This window comes from Apis cerana, linkage group LG6, assembly GCF_029169275.1.
Source record: "Apis cerana isolate GH-2021 linkage group LG6, AcerK_1.0, whole genome shotgun sequence".
NCBI lineage: Eukaryota > Metazoa > Arthropoda > Insecta > Hymenoptera > Apidae > Apis > Apis cerana.
The window spans coordinates 13276363-13296817 of record NC_083857.1 but is presented as its reverse complement, the minus strand read 5'-3'; the positions used below and the strand labels follow the sequence as shown (position 1 = coordinate 13296817).

General features: G+C 32.6%; 2 protein-coding genes across 3 annotated transcripts in view; one reads left to right on the top strand and one right to left on the bottom strand.

The window, feature by feature from the left end:
* The window catches only part of LOC107994142 (ELKS/Rab6-interacting/CAST family member 1-like), a 234992-nt gene extending 214747 nt beyond the window's left edge, over positions 1–20245 (top strand). For both annotated transcript variants that reach the window (XM_062076529.1, XM_062076530.1), the window contains exons 6-16: positions 9646–9727; positions 12468–12688; positions 13248–13285; positions 14320–14424; positions 14493–14688; positions 14963–15291; positions 15510–15678; positions 15734–15808; positions 15896–16045; positions 16160–16327; positions 16417–20245. In XM_062076529.1, coding sequence (XP_061932513.1) covers positions 9646–9727; positions 12468–12688; positions 13248–13285; positions 14320–14424; positions 14493–14688; positions 14963–15291; positions 15510–15678; positions 15734–15808; positions 15896–16045; positions 16160–16327; positions 16417–16524 — 1641 coding nt within the window. In that variant the 3' untranslated portion in view covers positions 16525–20245. The remainder of the gene's footprint in view (positions 1–9645; positions 9728–12467; positions 12689–13247; positions 13286–14319; positions 14425–14492; positions 14689–14962; positions 15292–15509; positions 15679–15733; positions 15809–15895; positions 16046–16159; positions 16328–16416) is intronic.
* On the bottom strand, positions 16464–18704 carry LOC107994184 (uncharacterized). The gene has a single exon (XM_017050973.3). The coding sequence runs from the start codon at positions 18702–18704 to the stop codon at positions 17208–17210; it is 1497 nt and encodes a 498-aa protein (XP_016906462.1). The 3' UTR covers positions 16464–17207.
* Positions 20246–20455: the final 210 nt, after the last annotated feature.

Here is a 20455-nt window from a genome sequence, read left to right as displayed (position 1 = left end):
TTAAAAAAGATCAGTGATGTGTTAGCCGAGAGTTAAGCGTCAGAAATGCGCAAAACTTAGTTGGGGAGGGTAATCTCCCTGGGCAATCTGTTGCGTTGTCAGGAGAAACGGAAAGAAAGTAAATTTTCGCGGAGATTTCCTCGCGAGTCCACGAGTAACTCGGAAAGTTAAATTTTAAAAGCGTTTAACGTCCACAGATCCCCTGCTGGCTCGCCTCTGTCTTGGGGTGAGAAAAAAACCAGCGGTGCGAAGACTATAACCCACTGCCGAGCGATCGTCAAATTTTAACATCCTCGTCGTGTTGATTTTCCAATGATTTCCCAAAAAATATCTTTATAATCGAATTTATCAAAAAATACGAAAATACTCGTGAAAAGCATGCGTCGACGCGAATCAACATTCATCAAATCAATTCCTAATTATCCCCAATTCAAACAAACCCTCATCCCCGAGAAACATTATCGGATAATTACCGAATTCGACAAAGGCCGCGCTAATAGACCAGCAAATTATTAATGTCCTCCTGGAATAACTCGCGATTCTGTTTGCTCGTGTCCCGTTAGCTGGGAACAAAGAACATTTCCCTCCGATGCTCCAAGGAGGGTTAAGGTTATAAATAGTCTTCAGCAGGCAGTAAAGAAGCGACTGCGAAGGGGAAGTTGCTCGAAAGGAAAGAGAATAGGGAAAAGAGAGAGAGGTGAGTTTGTCAGCGCGAGCCAAATGAAATTGTATTAAAGTTTCACCTCGTAGCGGGCTTGAGATACTGGGTAGAGGGAAAAAGGATGGTAAGAAGCGTGGGAAGGGAGAAGAGGGATGGGAGCAAGACTGGGAAGGAGCAAAACGAGCGGGCCAGGATATTAAAGCTTGTCGCTTTAGGACAAAATGAAGGCAAGAGTTCGGTACGCCTCCGAACAACACTTCTCCCCCGACACAGGGCAACACCGTCCATGGAAATATGAGATCCTTCGAAAGATACGCGCTGTAAACTGTTTTTATACCTTAATACGTATTTATGCGCCGTCAGCGCCACCGCTTGGATGGAATTCGCTAAAGCGGATTCGTTTGTGCTTTTTATTAACGACCGTTCTATAATATTCTACATTTTTCGTTTTATTGGGGAATATTTTTATTTTTCTATGGCGGAAAGAAGCGAGTTTGAAGAAAAATGTAAAGAAATGATTGGTGATTATACGCGATGAAAGTACTTTTTCGATTTGAAATTTCTAACCTCTAAATCGGTGTTATAAATCAAACTCACTGCTTTTATACGAACGAACGACATTACAGGAAGCGCAGTGCGTTCTCTGGATTTCTATTTGATTCTATTTATGGTTTCTATTAAAACGTCCAGGAAGAATAAGAAAAGGGAAAAGAACGAGAGACAGGACGTCGACGGCTGTATTATTTCCTGAATATTACATTTGTGACTAGCCGTGGCGCGATACGAGGCGCCACGTTCGCTCCGCCTTTCCTAATTTCCTTCGGGAAACGCCGGGAATAATGTCGCTCGCGGCTGCACTTCTCCCGTTTCCTGTGCATTATTCATTGAGACTGAAATTGTCTTGTTTTTTTCCCTTTTCCTTTCTCGCTTGGCAACGAAGCTTGAAACCTTGAAAGGAAACGTTTGCTCAAAAGTAGCAAGTGGAAGATTGTTGGTGTTAATTGTGAGTATTATCGGAAAAGCAGCAGTATTTTTAATTTTTAACCTATATTTGACATCGTAAAACAATTTCTCGAACACAATATCTTCAACGAATGAAATAGCGGTCGAGTCACTCCAGCCGATTTGTCGCTGCTCTTGTGTCCGCGATGCAGATCAGAAAGACGCGGATCATGCGTCCGCCTCGTTAATATGTGCGAGGATACGGGTCTGATTACGCGTAAAGCTTTCTCAGGTCTGGACTCTATCTACTCCCATCAGAGGCAAGAGAACCTGATACGGCCACGTCGGTTATGTATATCCGTGCAGAAGTTCACAAAGACGCGAACCGACGTCTCAATTTTTTTCCACGGAAGATAAGATTGTCCCTGGTCACTGGGACCACTGGATGCTCCACTGTTGGCAAGTCGATCCACCTACCGGCATCGTCAGTTTACTGTTCCTACGTGACAACCTTCTAAAATGCCAGATCCGGTAACCTAAGAATGACTGGTGAACCTTTATGCAGAATAACAAGCATAATTCTGAGAGTTTTCTGAATGAGAAATTATCTTGATCATTTTAGAATGAAGAAACGTTTTCATCAAAGGATATATAAAGTGCTTGTACAGTATCTTAAGCGTTATTTTCCACTCAATCTTGATTATTAAACTATGATACATGTATATATACATATATTATACAATGAATTAATTATTATAATTATGCAATTAATATATTATGCAATTTTATATCTGTAATTTTATTATTCTTGATCAAAGAATAAAGAATGATATAAAAATTATAGATAAAAATTTAAAATTTATTCAATCATTTACTTTATTATTCATATTTTTGGAAGCGCTACTATTGGATCTTTCGAACCAATATCACAACGATATCCTCAATCCGTTCCGTCATCGAAAAATTCCTGGGCAATTTATTTTTTGCTCGCAAATCACTTTGCCCATTAGTCGATCCTGAAGAAGAAGAAGAAGAAGAAGAAGAAGAAGAAGAAGAAGAAGGAAACGAAGTAAGAAGGGGCGACCGCGAGAAGCAACTGTCGGGACGGCCGAAAGGTGGCAGGCAAGGAGACGGTAGAACGAAGGGTAATCCTTCTACTGATGTGTGTTACGAGGTCCACCCGCCCGCGCACTCATCATCACTGAGATAATGGAGTGGGCGTTACACACGGAGGAGAAATGCTGGATGGTTCGAGACCCGGCCAAGTGTGGCTCACAACAAAAACCACCACTCAATGACCCTGGCCCAACTTACACGACCATAAAATCATCCTAGTTCTCTACCACCCCGCCTCTTCTCTCTTTTTATCTCTTACTCTATTCTTCCTATATGTGTACAATGATATATAAGAGTTTGAGATACTTCTCTTTCTTTATATATATTTTCTATTCGATGATAGAAATAATATAAATAATATAAAAAAGAACAGTATCCTGGAACAAACCTTCAACTTGTAGAATTAAAATGCCAATAACAGAAGACTTAAGATGATTAAGATCTATCTAAAACAAATGTTAATGTTTGTTTAAATCTATATATGTATAGTACATATTGCTAAATTAATAATTTGATTAAAATATACATATAATACAAGTACAAAAGCTTGAGTAAAAATCTAAGGACCTCCTTCTTGACCATGAGGAAAGCAGGCCCTACGAGGGCGCAGCCCCTGTCGTTCAATCCGCGGATGTTCATTGGCTCGAAAATTTTAATAACCCCTGCAATGATAGGTCGAAAGAGTACGCATGTCCAGCAGAGTGTCACCGGGAGGCGCGTGTCGCCACGGCTGGTGACATACTATTCCTCCTTCCCTCTCTCGTGTCACATCCCTGCTTCTGTCCCTCGATTCATCGTGTCGCAGCGCAGGGAGGACCTAGCTGGGATTCGCTTACGGCGCAAGCGCGTTCACTCTCTTAAATACTTTTATCTTTTGTTCTTTGAACGTGTCACTTTCAGAATTCTGTGAAACATCAATGATAAATGTAGTACCAATAAATCAATTCGGTATTAAATATATAATAATATCTAATATTAATCTAATAATCTATTATATAAATACTTTTTTATATAACATTCAGTATTCCTTTATAAAGTTCATTTTCTCTAAACCTCGTAATGCAGCAAAATATAACCGAATCAAGTGAACCAAGTTGTAAAAATAACCTAAAAAATTCAAACCCTGAAGAAGATTCCCATTAGTACCATAGACTTTTCCAAAGGTCAACTATCTTGAAAGAACGATGAAACAAAAGAAATCACCGGGAAGAATTTAAAGGCGTCGATTTTCGGCGTAGCTGCGAAAGTATGAAATCAAGAATAGTCCGCTATAAATTCCAGGAGAGCGGGAGGAGCGTCACGGGATGGCGGGGGTGTGAAAGGTGCAGAAGACGAAGATCCGCGAAGGACGGATGAGGTGACCCGGGAGAGAGAGGTACTCGACGTAGTCCAACGTAGTCTCTTGGATCGATACGAACGGCGCGCGCTGTGTCCCCGTCTGCCATTGGTCATAGCAAAACCTAGACGTGCCCGGTTTTCTCCTTTCCTCCTGCCTCTCTCTTGTCCTCTTCGCCCTCTTCCGGCCAACCACCCCTTGGACTTCGTCTATATCCAGTCGACCTAGCCGGCCACGACTACCTCTCTTACCTCTTTTACTCCCTTTTACTTTGTTTTATCCTTTCTATCGGGCGGTTCTGCCTTTCTTCTTCCTTTTATCCGTAATAAAATTAAAAAATTATTTAGTAAATTTGAAATAATAAGGAAAAAAATTAATAAGGGAATTTCTGAATGAATGATAAATTTATAATTTGAGTATTATTTTCAATATCATATAATTTAAAAATGTGTTAAACAAAGCGATTATTAAATTATTAATTTTAAAATAATCGTACAAAATATTTGGATTAGGTTAGAATTTAGAAAATACAAACGCGTTACGAATAACATTACGTAAAACTTCACGGATTGTAATGACCTCCGGATTTAATAGGTTAGGTGAACGGGACAGTCCCACGATGATTGTCAACAAGAACCTTCAAAAGACATCAACGACAACATCGAGGACAACAACGACGATGTCTGTTGCAATGTTGGCTTCGTAGCTCCAGTCGGAAACGGCTGTTGAATATGGATGAGTGGAGCTGTAGCGGACACACTCTCATGCTTGCCACGCGGAGACATAATTGCCTTAATTAACGCTAATATGTTAAGTCTCGCTGGCTTCTTTTGTTCATCGCTAGGCTGCGAGTCGACGACGATTCGCATTCGCCTAGTTAGTATCACGGTGAACGCGAGCTGCGCGCGATTCTTACTTGTATCTAGGCTACCCGTATGAAATATCGACGTTTGCATTCAAGATTCATAGATAAAGCTTGGATGTTTAATTGCTAGAAAAGCAACGATCGCTTTTAGACGGTAATTACCGGTGTCGTGTAACACCGTTCGCTGAGTTGAGTAGCAAAGAATTTGTTTCGTATGTAGAAAAATGGAAAATTAACGTGTAAAAATGATTGGTTTAGATGAATTCGATTCGAAGAGAAAACTTTAAAATAAATAATATTATTCTAGTAGGAAATAATGAAATGCGATTTGATTCAAAGAACAAATATTAAAAAGAAAAATTCAAAGGTAGAAATGAAAAAATAAAATAATTTGAAAGCAAAGAACAACCATCTTTGCTACCTCTTGCGCCATCTATCAAATCGCTATCTCCACAATCACTTTAACACGCTCTTCTTCGTCCGTTAACTCGCTAGGCGTCGCTAGAGTTTATCGAACTTTGCAGACGTCGCGTCAGTCGCACCGCGATTCCAGTGTGTGTTCTACTCGCGTTTTCTTTACGAAACGAACGGAATGCATAAGTATTTCCGGCGATGTTCCAGACCGCGCAGGGAGGATTCCCGATGCGACTTCCGGCTGCAAGGCGAGCTAGTGTCCTTAATTACCGTGTCGGTTCATGAATACGATTGCCGCGCGACGCAGCTCACCGCGGCACGGAAGCTAGCGTGGCGTCACCGGTTGTTACTTCGCTCATGAATTTATGTATCTGCATTCTCAAACGCGGTTCGAGGCACCCCGAAGCAGAAGAAGACGAAGGAGAAGGATCTTCCTTTCTCCGGTCTGTAGCCGCTTCCTTTTACCCTTTGGCACGCCTCGGTACCCTCGAACGATGTCGCGAATTCGTAGCGACCGGATAAGCACGACGGTTGCTCGTTGCTTTATGTACGATGGTCCACATTCGTGGAATAGTTGAGTGAAGTGAAGAATAGAGGTTAGGTTTGAAAATAGATTTGCAATAGAATAATAATATAAAAAAAAGATAGAGGTTAAGTAAAGAATTATTAGAAAGAATGAAGTTAAGAATTAAGTAAATTGGAAATGAACTTATTGCGTGAAATTTAATTTCAAGATATTTTATGTAATAAAAGCTTTGTATTCTAAAGTTTATTTATATCGCCAAAATTATGAAACAATTTCGTCAGCCTAACATGATCCCGCTATGATCGTATCGAATATAATGATTAACTTGCCAATGAATCGAATCAACTATAAGGATAATCGTGGGACGTAGAATAGCTTTTACACACGCGGACACAACTCGGCCAGGAGTATACGTAGGATATTATATGGGTGGAAGCCAATTATTCGTGCAGCTGACCCTGAAGGCAATGATAACTGCGGGCGGCACATAATTTTGAGCACCACGAGCCTGCCGCGGCAGTACGTAAGTCTGTCGGTCTTATAATGAAGATATAACTGAACCGACTGCCGAGACATCTTTACGTCCGAGAATACATGGGTTGTTACTTGCTTATGATGCTGGGGACCGCGATACTTGTCCTTCGATTAGCTCGTTGTATTTTTTATTCTTATTTTTTTAATCATTTTGTTTCTCTCTTTTTCTTTTCTCATTTTTTGAGAATATGTTTTATTCTCTTTTATTAACATTTCATTGATACATAAAGTTAATAAAGTTAATAAATATAAAATTAATCACCAAAGATAATACAAATTTTAAAAATGAAAAATATATTCACTCATGATTGTCAAAATAAAATATTATCAATTCTTCGACATTTTTTATTCTTAATAATAAAAGATTCTGTAGTGAAAAATTCTTTTAATTTTTTTATATATAGAATAATTTAAATTTAAAAAAAAATTAAATACATATCTCTGAAAAGATTAATATTTAAAGATATTTTATTTGAACAAAGAACATAAAATTCGATAAATATATGATATCGAAGTTATTAAATATCTGAAATAACAAGATTTCAAACGTATCAACGTAACATTTAATTTTTATCATTTAAAATTCTCGTACTTGTGCATCTCGAATAAATATATACGAGTTGAATATATTTTTCATTTTTCATTTTTCTCCATCCTCGCGGCAGGACGCGAATTATTATGGGATCGCGTGCACAACGCGACGAGCCGACGAGAGGAATGATTAACGGTTACGCAGAGCTCAGTTTTCCAAAGACAATTATTTAACTCGTCAATATTGAACAGCGTTCAATTAGAGGCGAATTGAAATGAACACCGCGGAACACGCTTGGAGCGGCCGCCGACGCTGATACAGCGATACCCGCGTTTGGTTTTGAATCCCCATACATAGGGTCCGCGATCCGTAAATGAAAATCTGTCGACGGAACGCGAGGGATATTGAATAACATTTATTCATCCGAAGGGATATCCGCGTTGAAAACGAGGACGAAACTTTTGTTTTTTTGTTTTATATGTATATGTATGTACATATACAGGGTGATAAAAAAATATAGATTTTAATGTTTAAGAACGACAGGATATATTGATCAATTTTTAAAATTAATTTTCATGAAATTAAAATACAAATTAATTATATATACATAATTTATGATAATGTATATAACTATAAATATAAAACTAATATAAAAATCATAATATCAATTCTTCGTACTCATAATTTAGCCTGAAGAAGCTATATATGATCGACAATTCATTCAAAAATTAAATCCCAATTTTAGTCTTTCGTTTCTTATTCTCTTTTATCTGTCATCTTTTTCTTCCTCGTTCAGTCTTGCCCCAACCAATAATCTGGCTTGGCACCTGTGCATAAAATTGGCCATGCATTTTTCCATTAGGTTTATGCACCGAAAGCACACAGTTATAAATTATAGGTATACTCTTATTGAAGAGCTCAATGAAACGGAACCGATACGAATCTTAACGACTCAATTATAATCATATAATTATTACATTGATAATGTGATTCATTGGAGAAAGCTATTGACATCATTTTCAAATAAAATTAATTATGGATAATTATAACAAATAAATACTTTTCAATCAATGATAATTGTATCAATTGAAAATCAAAAGACATCACATACAACGTCTATTGAAATCTCTCTTCAAATCAACATTTCACCAATTCCACTTCACTCAAACATCCTAAAACCACTTTAAATCTCACAAATATCTACAACTTTCACAATTCCCACTCGAAACAGTCCGACCCGCCTCGCAATTCATAATAGATGCGCCGAGCAACATCAGCGAGCCACGAACGAATGCAACATAACCTAACGTAACGTAACAAAATGGTAAAAGTAGCTGCGGGCCATCGAGAGTCCGGTCGTTAGAGACACGCCCATGGAAAATACGAGGCCTTGTGAGCCGCTTGACATTAAAATCACATTTGCCGCTTTTCCACGGAATCCGCGAAGCTCGCTTATTCATCGATTATGGCCGCCTTAGACTCGTGATGTGTCCGCCACGGCATTAAATGTAATTGAACAGCGACATTTACGCCGTCTATAAGTGATTTTGTTGTATCCTTGACGGATTGTGCGCCATCTAATTCAGTCGTGCGCGCTTCTTCCTCCTGTTATATCGTATCATAATGTTATTTGTAATTAAAGTAATTCGAGATTCAATTTTATATAGATGTGGTTAAATTATTGGTTTGAATCACTTATGCTAGTACATTAACTATTTTCTTGAAGAGGTTATAAAAGTTAGAGAATTGATGGAATTCATTCAAAAAATTGACGAAAAGTTGAAGTTGACGAAATTGAAGAAAAGTTTACAGGTATTTTAATTTATATTAGAAAATAAAAAATGATCTAGTAATTTATTACTTATTCCTCCGTCTATCATCTTAAAAAAACACAATCTGTAAAGTCTTAATAAAATCATTCGATTCTAACCTCAAAAACCATTTCGCAATCTTCCCCATGTACAAAAACATTTATTTTTTTTTACGATTAATAAACCATCCCCATTAACGCGCACCTTAACGCAATTTTCCTTTTATAACTTCGCCAAAAAAAGAATATATAACACGTAATTCGTTAATGACATCAAATGAAAATATGAACGTTCTTGGGGAAAAATTTAAAAAGCGAAAGCCAACCCATGTACTTACTGGCACACCACGTGCCACTGATTCCAAAGGGAGACTTTATGATATTAAAACTCTAACGATCCCTAACGAGGGTAGATTCCCCACTAAACAAAATACGAGGCGTGTCGTTAATGACGAAATCTTACTGTCTCCCCTTTTTTTTCCGTTCACGATAGAACTTCTTACAGCTCCCTATTGTCTTAGTTAAAAGGATTCGACTATAAAGAACGGATCTCGAAATTACCCATAGCATCGCAACTTACACGAAAAATCTTAGTAGTTATTTGTATAAGGATATTGTTTCCTAAAATGAAAATGCATTAACGAAGTTGCTCTTTTATTTATAGATTATTTATTGATATTTGTATTCTATATATTTTTAATTTTTATATACATAATTGCGAATAATTAAAACTTTTATTGAATATAAAATTATATAAGTCATTTCAAAAATTTATAACAATAGATAAAAATATTTTTCTTCTTCCAAATCAAAAAATTTTCGATAACATTTATTCTGAAAAATAATTTAAAAAATCGAATGATCAATCCCAAGTCTCGCAATAAACGTTATCATTGTTATTCATTACAGAAGAACGAGAGGAATACGATGAATCGGGAGCAAGATGCCTCTTTGTTGCTCGCTGGCGCGCAAGAAACGCGGTCCATCGCAGGTTAGTGTATCTAATTACCCGTGCCGTTTTACGTCAACGATTTGCAATGATTTACGGCGAAATTGTAACGGCGACCTTCGTCCAGCCGGCACAGGTTCCGGGACAGGAAGGGCCAGGGGAAAGGACGGCTCGTGTGCACAGCCGAGTAGGGGGATAGGAGGGGAACGAATCAGCTAAGCGATCCGCGGCTAAAAAACACTAAAGGATTCGGTCATTTATCACGGCGCTGCTGCCCCTGAGGCACCACGGGAATGAAAAGGGGAGGAATATAATCCGTTGGACAGACTAATCGCGGACTAACTATCCACATATTATCTACAATAATTTCATGGTACTGGGTCGCCGAGTGAACAGGAATTGGGGGATATAGGTACATCTGCGTCGTATCGAAATGAAATTTCGTAGCGAAATGGTTTATTGGAAATGGATTGAATGACGAAAAAAATATTTTGCTTTTTTCTAATTTGATTTTTGGAATTAAATTAGTAATAAATAATTCTTTTATTATACCATAAAATCATATTATAAATTCAAAAACTATCGAATATATACAAATATTTCATATTTTTTCACGTGTCACAATACTCGATCAATTAACTAATTAATCTAACTTCACCTGCCTAAAATGGGAAAAAAATAACAAATTAACCTTACATGCATATTCATGATATATCGAAACAACGCGAACAGCGTAAACCAGATTGCAATACAATGAAAAAAGATATTTTATTCGTTTTTTTTTTATTTTTTTATTTTCTATTTTTTTTTTTTTATCTTTTTTTCTCGTTTTTAAATAAAGAAAAGCTCGAATGTTTCGGCTATCAATTCAGTCTGGGATCAATTTACAGAGTGTACGCGATGTTTTCGTCAGCGAAACGCCGGTCCCAATTCGCGGCGAGCTATTTTTGCATGCTGCGGTCTGCGCAGTCTACCTGCCCGCGTAAATATACAAGCCACGGCTGTGGTGCAATTTTGAAGCCTGTCGCGCATAAATAAAGTGAACTCGAGCGTGGAAATTAATTAGTGTACCGACCAAGCGGCAAAGTATAGGGAAAATTCACCAGCAACGCCATTTAATTGACAAACAAATTTCATTAGTCCATGCAGGTTACGTGTGTAAGCTGTTTCGTCTAATTAGTACTGGTTTATTGAACGCTTCACGTAATCATCTGGTTTCTATTACAATTTTGCATTGTTTAGTATCTTGAGGTAACATAACTTTTTAATCTTTTTTATTAATTTAATCTTTCTAAATAAAAACTATACTTCAAATTGAAAGAAAATGAAATAAATTCAGAATTTATAGGTTATGTATATAGAATAGAATTTTCTTTTACATCAAATTAATAAATCTTTTACCAATTAATCTTAAATAAATAATAAATCTTAAAAAATTATTAAAAAATTTATAAGAGAGTAATTTGTATCTCTTCAAATTAGATCAGTTATAATTATTCGAATGAAAAGAGGTTAAAAAACACTTTCAATCAAGCACTTGTCATCAAACTAATTAGAAAAAAATCATGTTGACTAATCACGAGTAGTTGACGTCAATTATAAGATTGTGTGCGAATTATATAAGAAGAGCGGTCGGGGACATATGGAAGATCGTTGCAAAGTATACGGTGTCAGGGTGCACATATAACGCCTTCAAATTACAGAGTGGCCAAGCACCATCCATCACAACTGGGCCCATGGGACTTACGGTCTTTGCGCACCGCCCCAACGTTTAAGTCGTTAGCAATTTCCTGCACGGGACTATTTTCGGTCCCAAATTCCATATGGTCCGATAATATCCGATAATATGGTCCGACCAAATAGATTGGAGTGGGGATATATTCATTTTGTTCTGACGAGAGTCGTGTCTGATCGATCGTATTATCTATCCTTTTCAAAACCTGCTTTTTTCTACGCATTTGTTCATATATCTTTAGATATTGTCAAGTTATTGTTACTCTGCAATATAGGAAATAACAATAACAGTAATCTTTACAGAAAACACTTTTGTTTAGATTTATCTCTAAAATTTAAGTTAAGTAAGTTTGTTTCATGCTTGTGTTTTAATTTCCTATTACCTCCAAAGTAGAAAAAATGAAATCTTCAATAATTGAATACAAATTTGAATTCTTTTTAAATTATATTGCATGATTTATTCAAAAAGATATTCTTTCAATAGAAATTATTTAGAACTCTAGTTTCTAGACCTCGAAGTTTTAAAATTGTTAAAAATTTTAATAGTTCTAATGCTTTAGAAGCTTGCAATTTTAGAACTTATAAATTGAAGTTGAAGTAAAAACTGCTCTAAAACTTTTTAAACCTAGAATGAAAATAAATTTAAAACTTCGAACTTTAAATTTTAAAACTTCGAATTGTTAATTATATTCTAAATATATATCTTTAATTTTACATTGTATTTTAAAATGTTATTGCATAAAATTTTACAATATATTTAATGATATTATTTTATATAAATTTGTCGATGTATGAGAAGATATCTCGTACAAAATAATAAAAATAATCTTCACCAGGTGGCAGTAGCGCACAGAACACTTCTATCATTTACTAGCTTTCATTTAAAATGCTCTTCAGATAATATTAATAAAAATATCATTAAATATAATGTAAAATTAATTATAAATATTTAAATCGATTAAATAATCTAGATTTTCTTATTTCTTATAAGTATTTTATTATCGTCAAAGTTATATAATAATTATTATATCATAAACATATATTTTAGATAAAAAAATCGATATGGAAAGAAAAACAATTTGTACACAAACGTCTATGGAAGCTATCCAATTTAACGAGAAAAATCAGGATAACAAAGTAGAGAGTGATACGAATCAATTTTCTCCGTGCATTTATTTGAAACAAAAAAAATCGTCGGCATTTTGGTATATCGATGAAGATCCTGCTCCCCAATGGCTAATCGAGGAAGCCCTCGCTAGTGGGACTGAGGTATGCAAAGAGTATGTATATTAAAATATTGCAAAATTCTCCAACGAAAATTCGAACGATTCATTGAAACTTGCGATCGTGTGTTATTGAATTCGAAGAATTTAAACGCTCAAAATTTATATCAGTTTTTGTTATAACGATTACTTTCCAAAACTCCTTTCCAAAACTCCGCTTAGTAAATTCAGATAAGATAATTCCTGGTTTTAAAATACTTTTAAATAGTTCATGACTTACGTATTAGATTTGTCGTAAAGTTTTATCTTTTTTCATATTATTTATAGAATTTATTGATTTGTAAATATTTAAATTATTTTATATAAATGATCGTAAAATCATCTTCATCTTAACACCGAATTAAATAAAAAATTATTTTAAATAAATGAATAGAAAAATAATTTGAATATGCATAAAATTTTCCGTCAAATATACTATAGTAATTAAAATTTGCATTGAAAACAAACGGTAACTTTTTCACAATAATATTATTTAACGAATTCTAATGTAAATTTTCTTTTTTCAACAAAATATCCTCGTCGAATTGAATCGACGCGTCGAGCAGCAGACAAAGGAAAAAATATCGTCGAACAAGGAAACTGAGTGAGTTTTTATAGAGAATACATAAAAGTAATTATATTTTAATGGAAAAAGTCTGACCATTTATCTGTCCGTTACAAATTCATGGAAAATTTTATCGCGCGAATATTTCAAAATTAATGTGGCTGTGAATTGATAAAATTTCTCTTAAAATATATATATGCTCATGTTTGTCATACTATAGAACCATAAAAGGAATATTATCTAATATTCAATGCTTTTTTTAATCTCATACCTAAAATTAAAATTTCAATTAATAGAATATTTAGTAGATTAGATATTCATTATAATTTTGTATGACAAAAACAGTGAAAATATATTCATAACAATTGAAAATATAAATTGATTTTCTATATCTATAGTTACGTATCAAGAACAAGTAAAGACAAGAAAAGTAAATAATGAAAAAAGGATAGAAATATGGTAAAAATTTGGGAATCAGCGCCATCTTCAGAGTGCCGCAAATGAAACATATGTAACAAGGATAGCAAATAATAAAAGAAGGATAGATAGAATAAGAATTAATCATCAACGCCATCTCTTGAATATTAAAAACATTTCTTCAAAAATTATGTTTTTTAAAGTACTTGAGAGATGGCGCTAGCTCTCAATTCTTATTCTATTTTATTTACAAAAAATTGCTTTTATTACACAAGAGATGGCGCTGATGATCAATTCTTATTGTATATCTATCCTTTTCCTATTATTTACCATCCTTATTGTACATGTTTCATTTGCGGCACTCTGAAGATGGCGTTGATTTCACAATTTTTATCCTATCTCTATCCTTTTCTCATTATTATACTTTACAAAATATTCTCAAGAAATTTGATTGAAAATAAAAAACTCTTTTATAATAATTTTTTCTTCTATATAATTTTAATAACATTAAATTTGTATTGAATCATTATGGATATTTTATTATTTATATTGTATAAATATCAATACTTACAATTGTATAGTAGATATATGAGTATATAAATAAATTTATCTTTAATAAAATTATATTAATTCATTTTTATGTATATTGTAATTAGATACAAAACAATCATAGCAGAACTTGAGGTAAAACTCAGCAGAACTAGAGAAGAGCTTGAAGAAGCTTTAAAAGCAAAATCTGCTGTAAAGGAAAAATATAAGAAGTAAGATTGCATGAGATATTTTACTTACATATCAATATAGATATATTTTGTATTTGTATCTGACTTAGATCCTTAGAAAATGTAAAGGCAGAAGCTCGAAAAGAAAACGAAATATTGCAAGAAAGAATTGTGCGTATTTGTACTTCTGTTTTGGAAAATTTCGGTCCTTACTCCATGGATCGTAGAAGATGCAATAGTTTTCAAACTAAACCTTGTAGAAAATTAAAATATCAAAAGAAAATTATGAATAAATTACACAAAAAGGTAAACGCTAATCACTATATTTATTATATTTAGCTATTATCTATTTACTACACTTACTATACTTACCATTGATTAAAAATAATCGAAAAGCTGTTCCTTACTGTTCTTTCTTATTCTTTCTCATATTTATTAAAACTAGAAATATCAACTAGCTATTCATAATTTAAAAGCTATCATTATCTATTATTATTTATTCCTTGATAATAAAATCATAAATTCTACATAATAAATCATATTATTGTAATGTATCAAAGATTTGTTTCATTTTTGCCAGTTACGGATGGCAGTGACGAAATCAAACAAATTGAAACAAGAATTGGCAATGACCCGAAAAATGTTGAAAGACAAATCGGAAGAACACGATTCCATGAGCAAATGCTTCGATCAGCTGAAGGAAGAAATGGAAGCCGCCGAAACGAATTTGAACGAATTGATAAGCGAGAACGTTTCCTTGAGAAAGAAGATCGATGAAACACGAGAGTGGTTGCAGCAAACTTCGGGAAAGGAATATAATATGATTCGAGACACGAAGAACAGAGAAATGGTTAATTTGAAAAAAAAAGTTGAAGAAGATTCTGCAACGATTATTCAACTTAAACAAAAGTATTTGAAATTCTTTAAATTAATTATATCTGATAATTCAAATGGTATAAGATTTAAATATATGGAAAACTGTATATAGTCTTCTTTTTACTTATCAGATGTACAAATTATTATGTTTAATTATAATCTTTTTTTTTTTTTTTTTTTTTGATAGAAAATATCTGTTATATTTTAGCATTGATAAATCAATAAGAGAGAAATAAATTATTAAAACTTAGATTAGTACGATCGGACTCGGCAAATGCCAACAAGGGATTTTTACTGAACAGTTACAAAAGTCAATTGAAAGACTTAACTAAAGAAAACAATCAACTGACATCTAAAATTAACAGTTTGGAGAACGAGATCAGTAATATTCGAAGCACTAATTCACAGTTGAGAGCAAAAGTATGTATTTTGAAATGAAATTTTTAATAGATTTAATATATTTTGTTTTTATTAGATTTCAGTTTTAAATGTTGAAAAAGATAAGTTACTTTCAGACAAGGAAAAATCGAAAACAGATATAAAGGAAAAGGTAAAATATATTAAATATATTAATAATTTTTACATAAAAAAAAGAAGATAATTTATAGATATAGATTAAATATATGTTTAATGTTAGATGGAAACAAAATGTTCCAAAAAATGTGAAGAAACGATTCAACAAGAAATTGAAATTATTAGAACTAAATATGAGGAAATTATTAAGACTTTAAAAACGAAAATATCGATTACTCAAAATGAAAATATCGAATACTTAAATGCCATTAAGGTATAGCATTGCAATTATATAAACTTAAACATTTTTCATTGTTTAGAGATAATTTATTCGTTTTAATAAATATTTTAATTGTGAAAGACGTTCAGAAATATTATTTTAAATTAGGAATTTTTGAAGAAACTTTATTATGAGTATCAAGCAGATCATAAATCGCACAAAAGCTCAAATGAAAGTGAAGCAAGTGAAAGAGAAGCTCAAGAAACTGCCTGTAATATTTTGAATATGACTCCAGATGAATTATCTGGTTTCATTAATGGAAAAACTCAAAATTCGGTAATTTATTGCTAACAATTAATTCATTAAATAACATATTTATAAAAAAAGATAATAATTATAAATAAAATGTTTAATAATTTTTGTAGATTAATTCATGGATTGTTGAATTAAATCGAATAACGAAAACAGATCATTTTTCTAAAGATTTATCGAAGTTTTTATTGAAAAAAGCAGTAAAGAAAATAAAGACATGAAGAAAATCAAAGAAAAGTGGGATTATATGGGATTATATGGGATTATATGGGATTATATGTTTTTTTCAAAATTATTTTTCTGTATATTAATAAACAAAATATGTAATGCATTATTTTCAATATTATTAAAAAATAAATATAGTTCGCCTTTTCTAAAGATTCAGTCAATATAAAAAATGATTTAAAAACTATTATCAACACTCTATCTTTACAAATTTGATAATAAAAATTTAATGTAATAAATTTTTTTAGAAAGAGTTTTGTAAAAAATATTATATAAATAGTATAATAAATATTTTTAGTAATGATCCATATAAATATAAATTAACTGAAAATTTGTAAATCAATACATCATAGAGATATTATTTCAAAAGATATTCATAACTTATATAAATTATAAATATCAATATATAATATTAATGTTAAATCAATCATGAGATTTATAAGACGAACATCTTTCAATTATTATATTTTTGCATTAAACTATAATATAATTAAATATTATACTGCATATTAACTTTTTCATATATTCGATTAAAGTTTAATATTAATATTCATTTTTACAATAAAATCTATTCAATTTTCTACCAATAGAAAAAAATAACAGTATATCAAAGAGAACAGTATCCAAAAATTCTTTTCAAAATTCATTAATTTCTAAGAAAAAAAACTACGTGTTACGTTCAATTATCGCTTTGTAATTCGCTGGATCCAGTTGCATCTGGTGCTTTTTGTAACTGCGCATTCTGGAATCTATCATATCCATTATTTTCTCCAAAAATCTTTCTTCCAGAGATTCTCTCGTCATCTTTTACACTCACTTCCGTTCCAATTTGCACTGGCCAGGGTAACTTTCCTTCATTTCTTACTGTAATCTGATTCGCCAATTTTCTATCATTATTTTGATCAAATGGATCGCTATTTCGAAGATTTTCTAACGCCATCTTGCGGCGACTTTCCTCTTCGGGATATGGATAAGGCCTATCTACAAAGCTCGATCTCTTTGAATAATTATCATAACCATCATACGCGTGTCTATATCGATATCTACTAGGATCTACATTCCCTGGAATACGTTTATAATTTCCATCCCTAGAAACTGGTCCTGTCCTAGTTCCATCATATGGTCTAGGGTAATTTCTCAGATCTACAGGTTTCCTTACTATTTCCGGCAATGTTGCATAGTAGATAATCCTCTTGGGCTTGGGCGTGGGTCTGCTACGACCATAAAGATCTAAATCCTCGTCCCTATACCGATCATAATAATAAGAATAATCATTGGGGGGAACTCGCATATAATAATCTCTTTCCATTCTATATCGATCAGGATAATAATAATTATATCCACGACGATAACTTAGAGGTTCATAATCTCGTTCCCTGATGGTGGTACTCCTGTACCATGGAACATCATAATCATCGTAGGCTCTAGTGATAGGCATATCTCGAGCTTCTCTATGTTCATAACTTCTTCTATGGTGACTTGTTATAAAATCAGCTCGTGGAGTATGATAACTCCTTGCACTTGGTAATTCTTCGTCATCCATTGTTTGCTGAATCATTTGATCTAAACTAGATCTATGGGGAAACTGTATGGACAATGGTTGAGTGGACCAATCATCTGGAGAATTTAAACGTATCTCTCGAACATTTTTACTAGTAGATATTTGTTCCATCTTCGTTTCATTTTCTGTGTCACGACGAATCCTTGGTACAATTTTTCTTGTCTCATCTGCAGTATTCTTTAATAAATCTTTATTGTCTTTTGGATCTAAAATAGTCATTGCAATTCCTGCTTTAAATATCTTATCTTCCGCTGCATCATTCATTAGGTTTTGGTTTTCGTATTGATCATAGGAAGAATCTTCAAAATTTTTTTCGAATTGATTGAAATACTTTTGGCTGAATAAAATGTTTGATTTTGATAACGGAATAATATTGGGCTGGATGGATTTTGATTGGTCAAGTTTTAGTTCCTTTTGAGTTGTTTCTGAAGGATTAAGATGACCGACACCACTCACGCTGCGAACTTCGAACGCAGAAGAATCGAGTCGCGGCCATGATGGATGATTCCAGTAATCAGTTGTGTATGGAAGAATTTGCCATGCTTTTCCAATTCCTACTGTACCGATTTCTGTTATCAGGAACAATAGCAGCGATATTTGAAACAGAAGTAACATATTCGCTTATCTAAAAAAAAAATAATTATTATTATTATTATTTAACTACTTTAATTTGTATTTGTAATTTTAAAAATATTCTTTTGTACATTATTATTTTCTATATAACTTCAAAAAATGAGAGAATTATTCACACGATGTTAATTCAATTCATATGACGAATATATATATTTGAACTTTCTTTTTTATATAAATTATAACAATGTAGATGTGTAGATGTGTGTACAATGTAAATAATATGCGTTCAAATATTAAAAAAGAAAAGAAAGATAATAATGATCCATCAATAATGTTATTAGTCTAAATAAATCATCATTCTAATTTTTCACTGAAAACCATGAAAACCTAGCGACAGACGTTTAATGACCGTTCCGTCCGGTAAACTTGCACGGTTAGATAAAATCATGTCCTCAACGTCACTACCGATTCCCCGTGACAAATATAATTTACCAGTCGTTTCCGTAGCATTATACGACGAGTTCCGGACAACATGTAGATCCGGTCGCATGATTGTTCACTCGACTACATTTACCATAGCATTCTCCCGCGAAATCGAACTAGAATTTGACTTGTCAATATGTGTGCGCGCGCAACCATATAAAGAGTTCAATGCACGAGCGCCGCCAGTTGGTTTCACTTGTGAAACATTCAGCAACAATGAACATTGTCAAAAATTCTTTATAATGATTAATTAATCCAATTTTCGACATGAAATTAAATAAAAAAAAAAGTATTACTTTTTTTATAAATTTTTATTGAAAATTGAATGAATAAAACGATTTATTGAAAATCGAACGATTTTAGTAATAATTTAAAATATTTAATTTTATTATTATTAATTTACATAACCTAATTTCTAATTATGTATTTATTTCAATCATAAACTATCCAATATCATCAAAGAAACGAAAATTATTCATAGCAACATACTCGTAGAAACATCATATCCTTAAACAATATTTGTGAATGTTACAATAAATCTACAATATAATTGATTTATCTTTTTATCATTTTAATTCGCAGGTTCATGGACTATTGAAGGAAACTTTAGATACATGTAATAAGTTTTTGTGCTGTAGAATACATTGCTAAATTAAACAATGTGTAATGATAAAAAGAAGAAATAAAAACAACGATGAAGAAACAAAGGATAGAATGTCTCGACATAGCGGAACAAATCTTTGACAGGAAGATCTCTTCCGTTAACATCAACTTTGTAGTTACCGCTCGGTATTTTACAGTTAGCCTCGTGGACCACTTTAATTTCTTTAACAATCATATTTCAAATCACTTTATCTACATATTAAAATTAATGTTCTACTGTCAGATGTATACAAAAAAAATAAAAATTATATTATTAATGTTGAATTTATATCATCAATCATTAATTATACGGCAATATATTTATGATCTACTGTATATGCAAACGAATCCAAGATTAATAATTTCATTTATTCATATTTTTTATGACAAAATCTAATAATAAAAGTTTAAGCGCATTGTTAATATATAATTTAATAATTATATTTAATTTGATAAAATTGTTATTTGATATTTCAAAAATATAAAATTCTTAATAATTCTTAAAAATTCATATATTATGAATATATTTGAATGTAGAATTATAATAATTTATAAAAAAAATAATCTAAAAAGAAAATTTTATTTAAAAAATGTATAGATTTACCTGAATTTCAGATCGTTGCCGGCTTCCGAATGTCGTTGATTGTCCGGAGTTACCACACTTACTA

Coding starts and splice junctions, on each gene's coding strand:
- LOC107994184 (XM_017050973.3), bottom strand. CDS start 18,704: ATGTTACTTCTGTTTCAAATATCGCTGCTATTGTTCCTGATAACAGAA.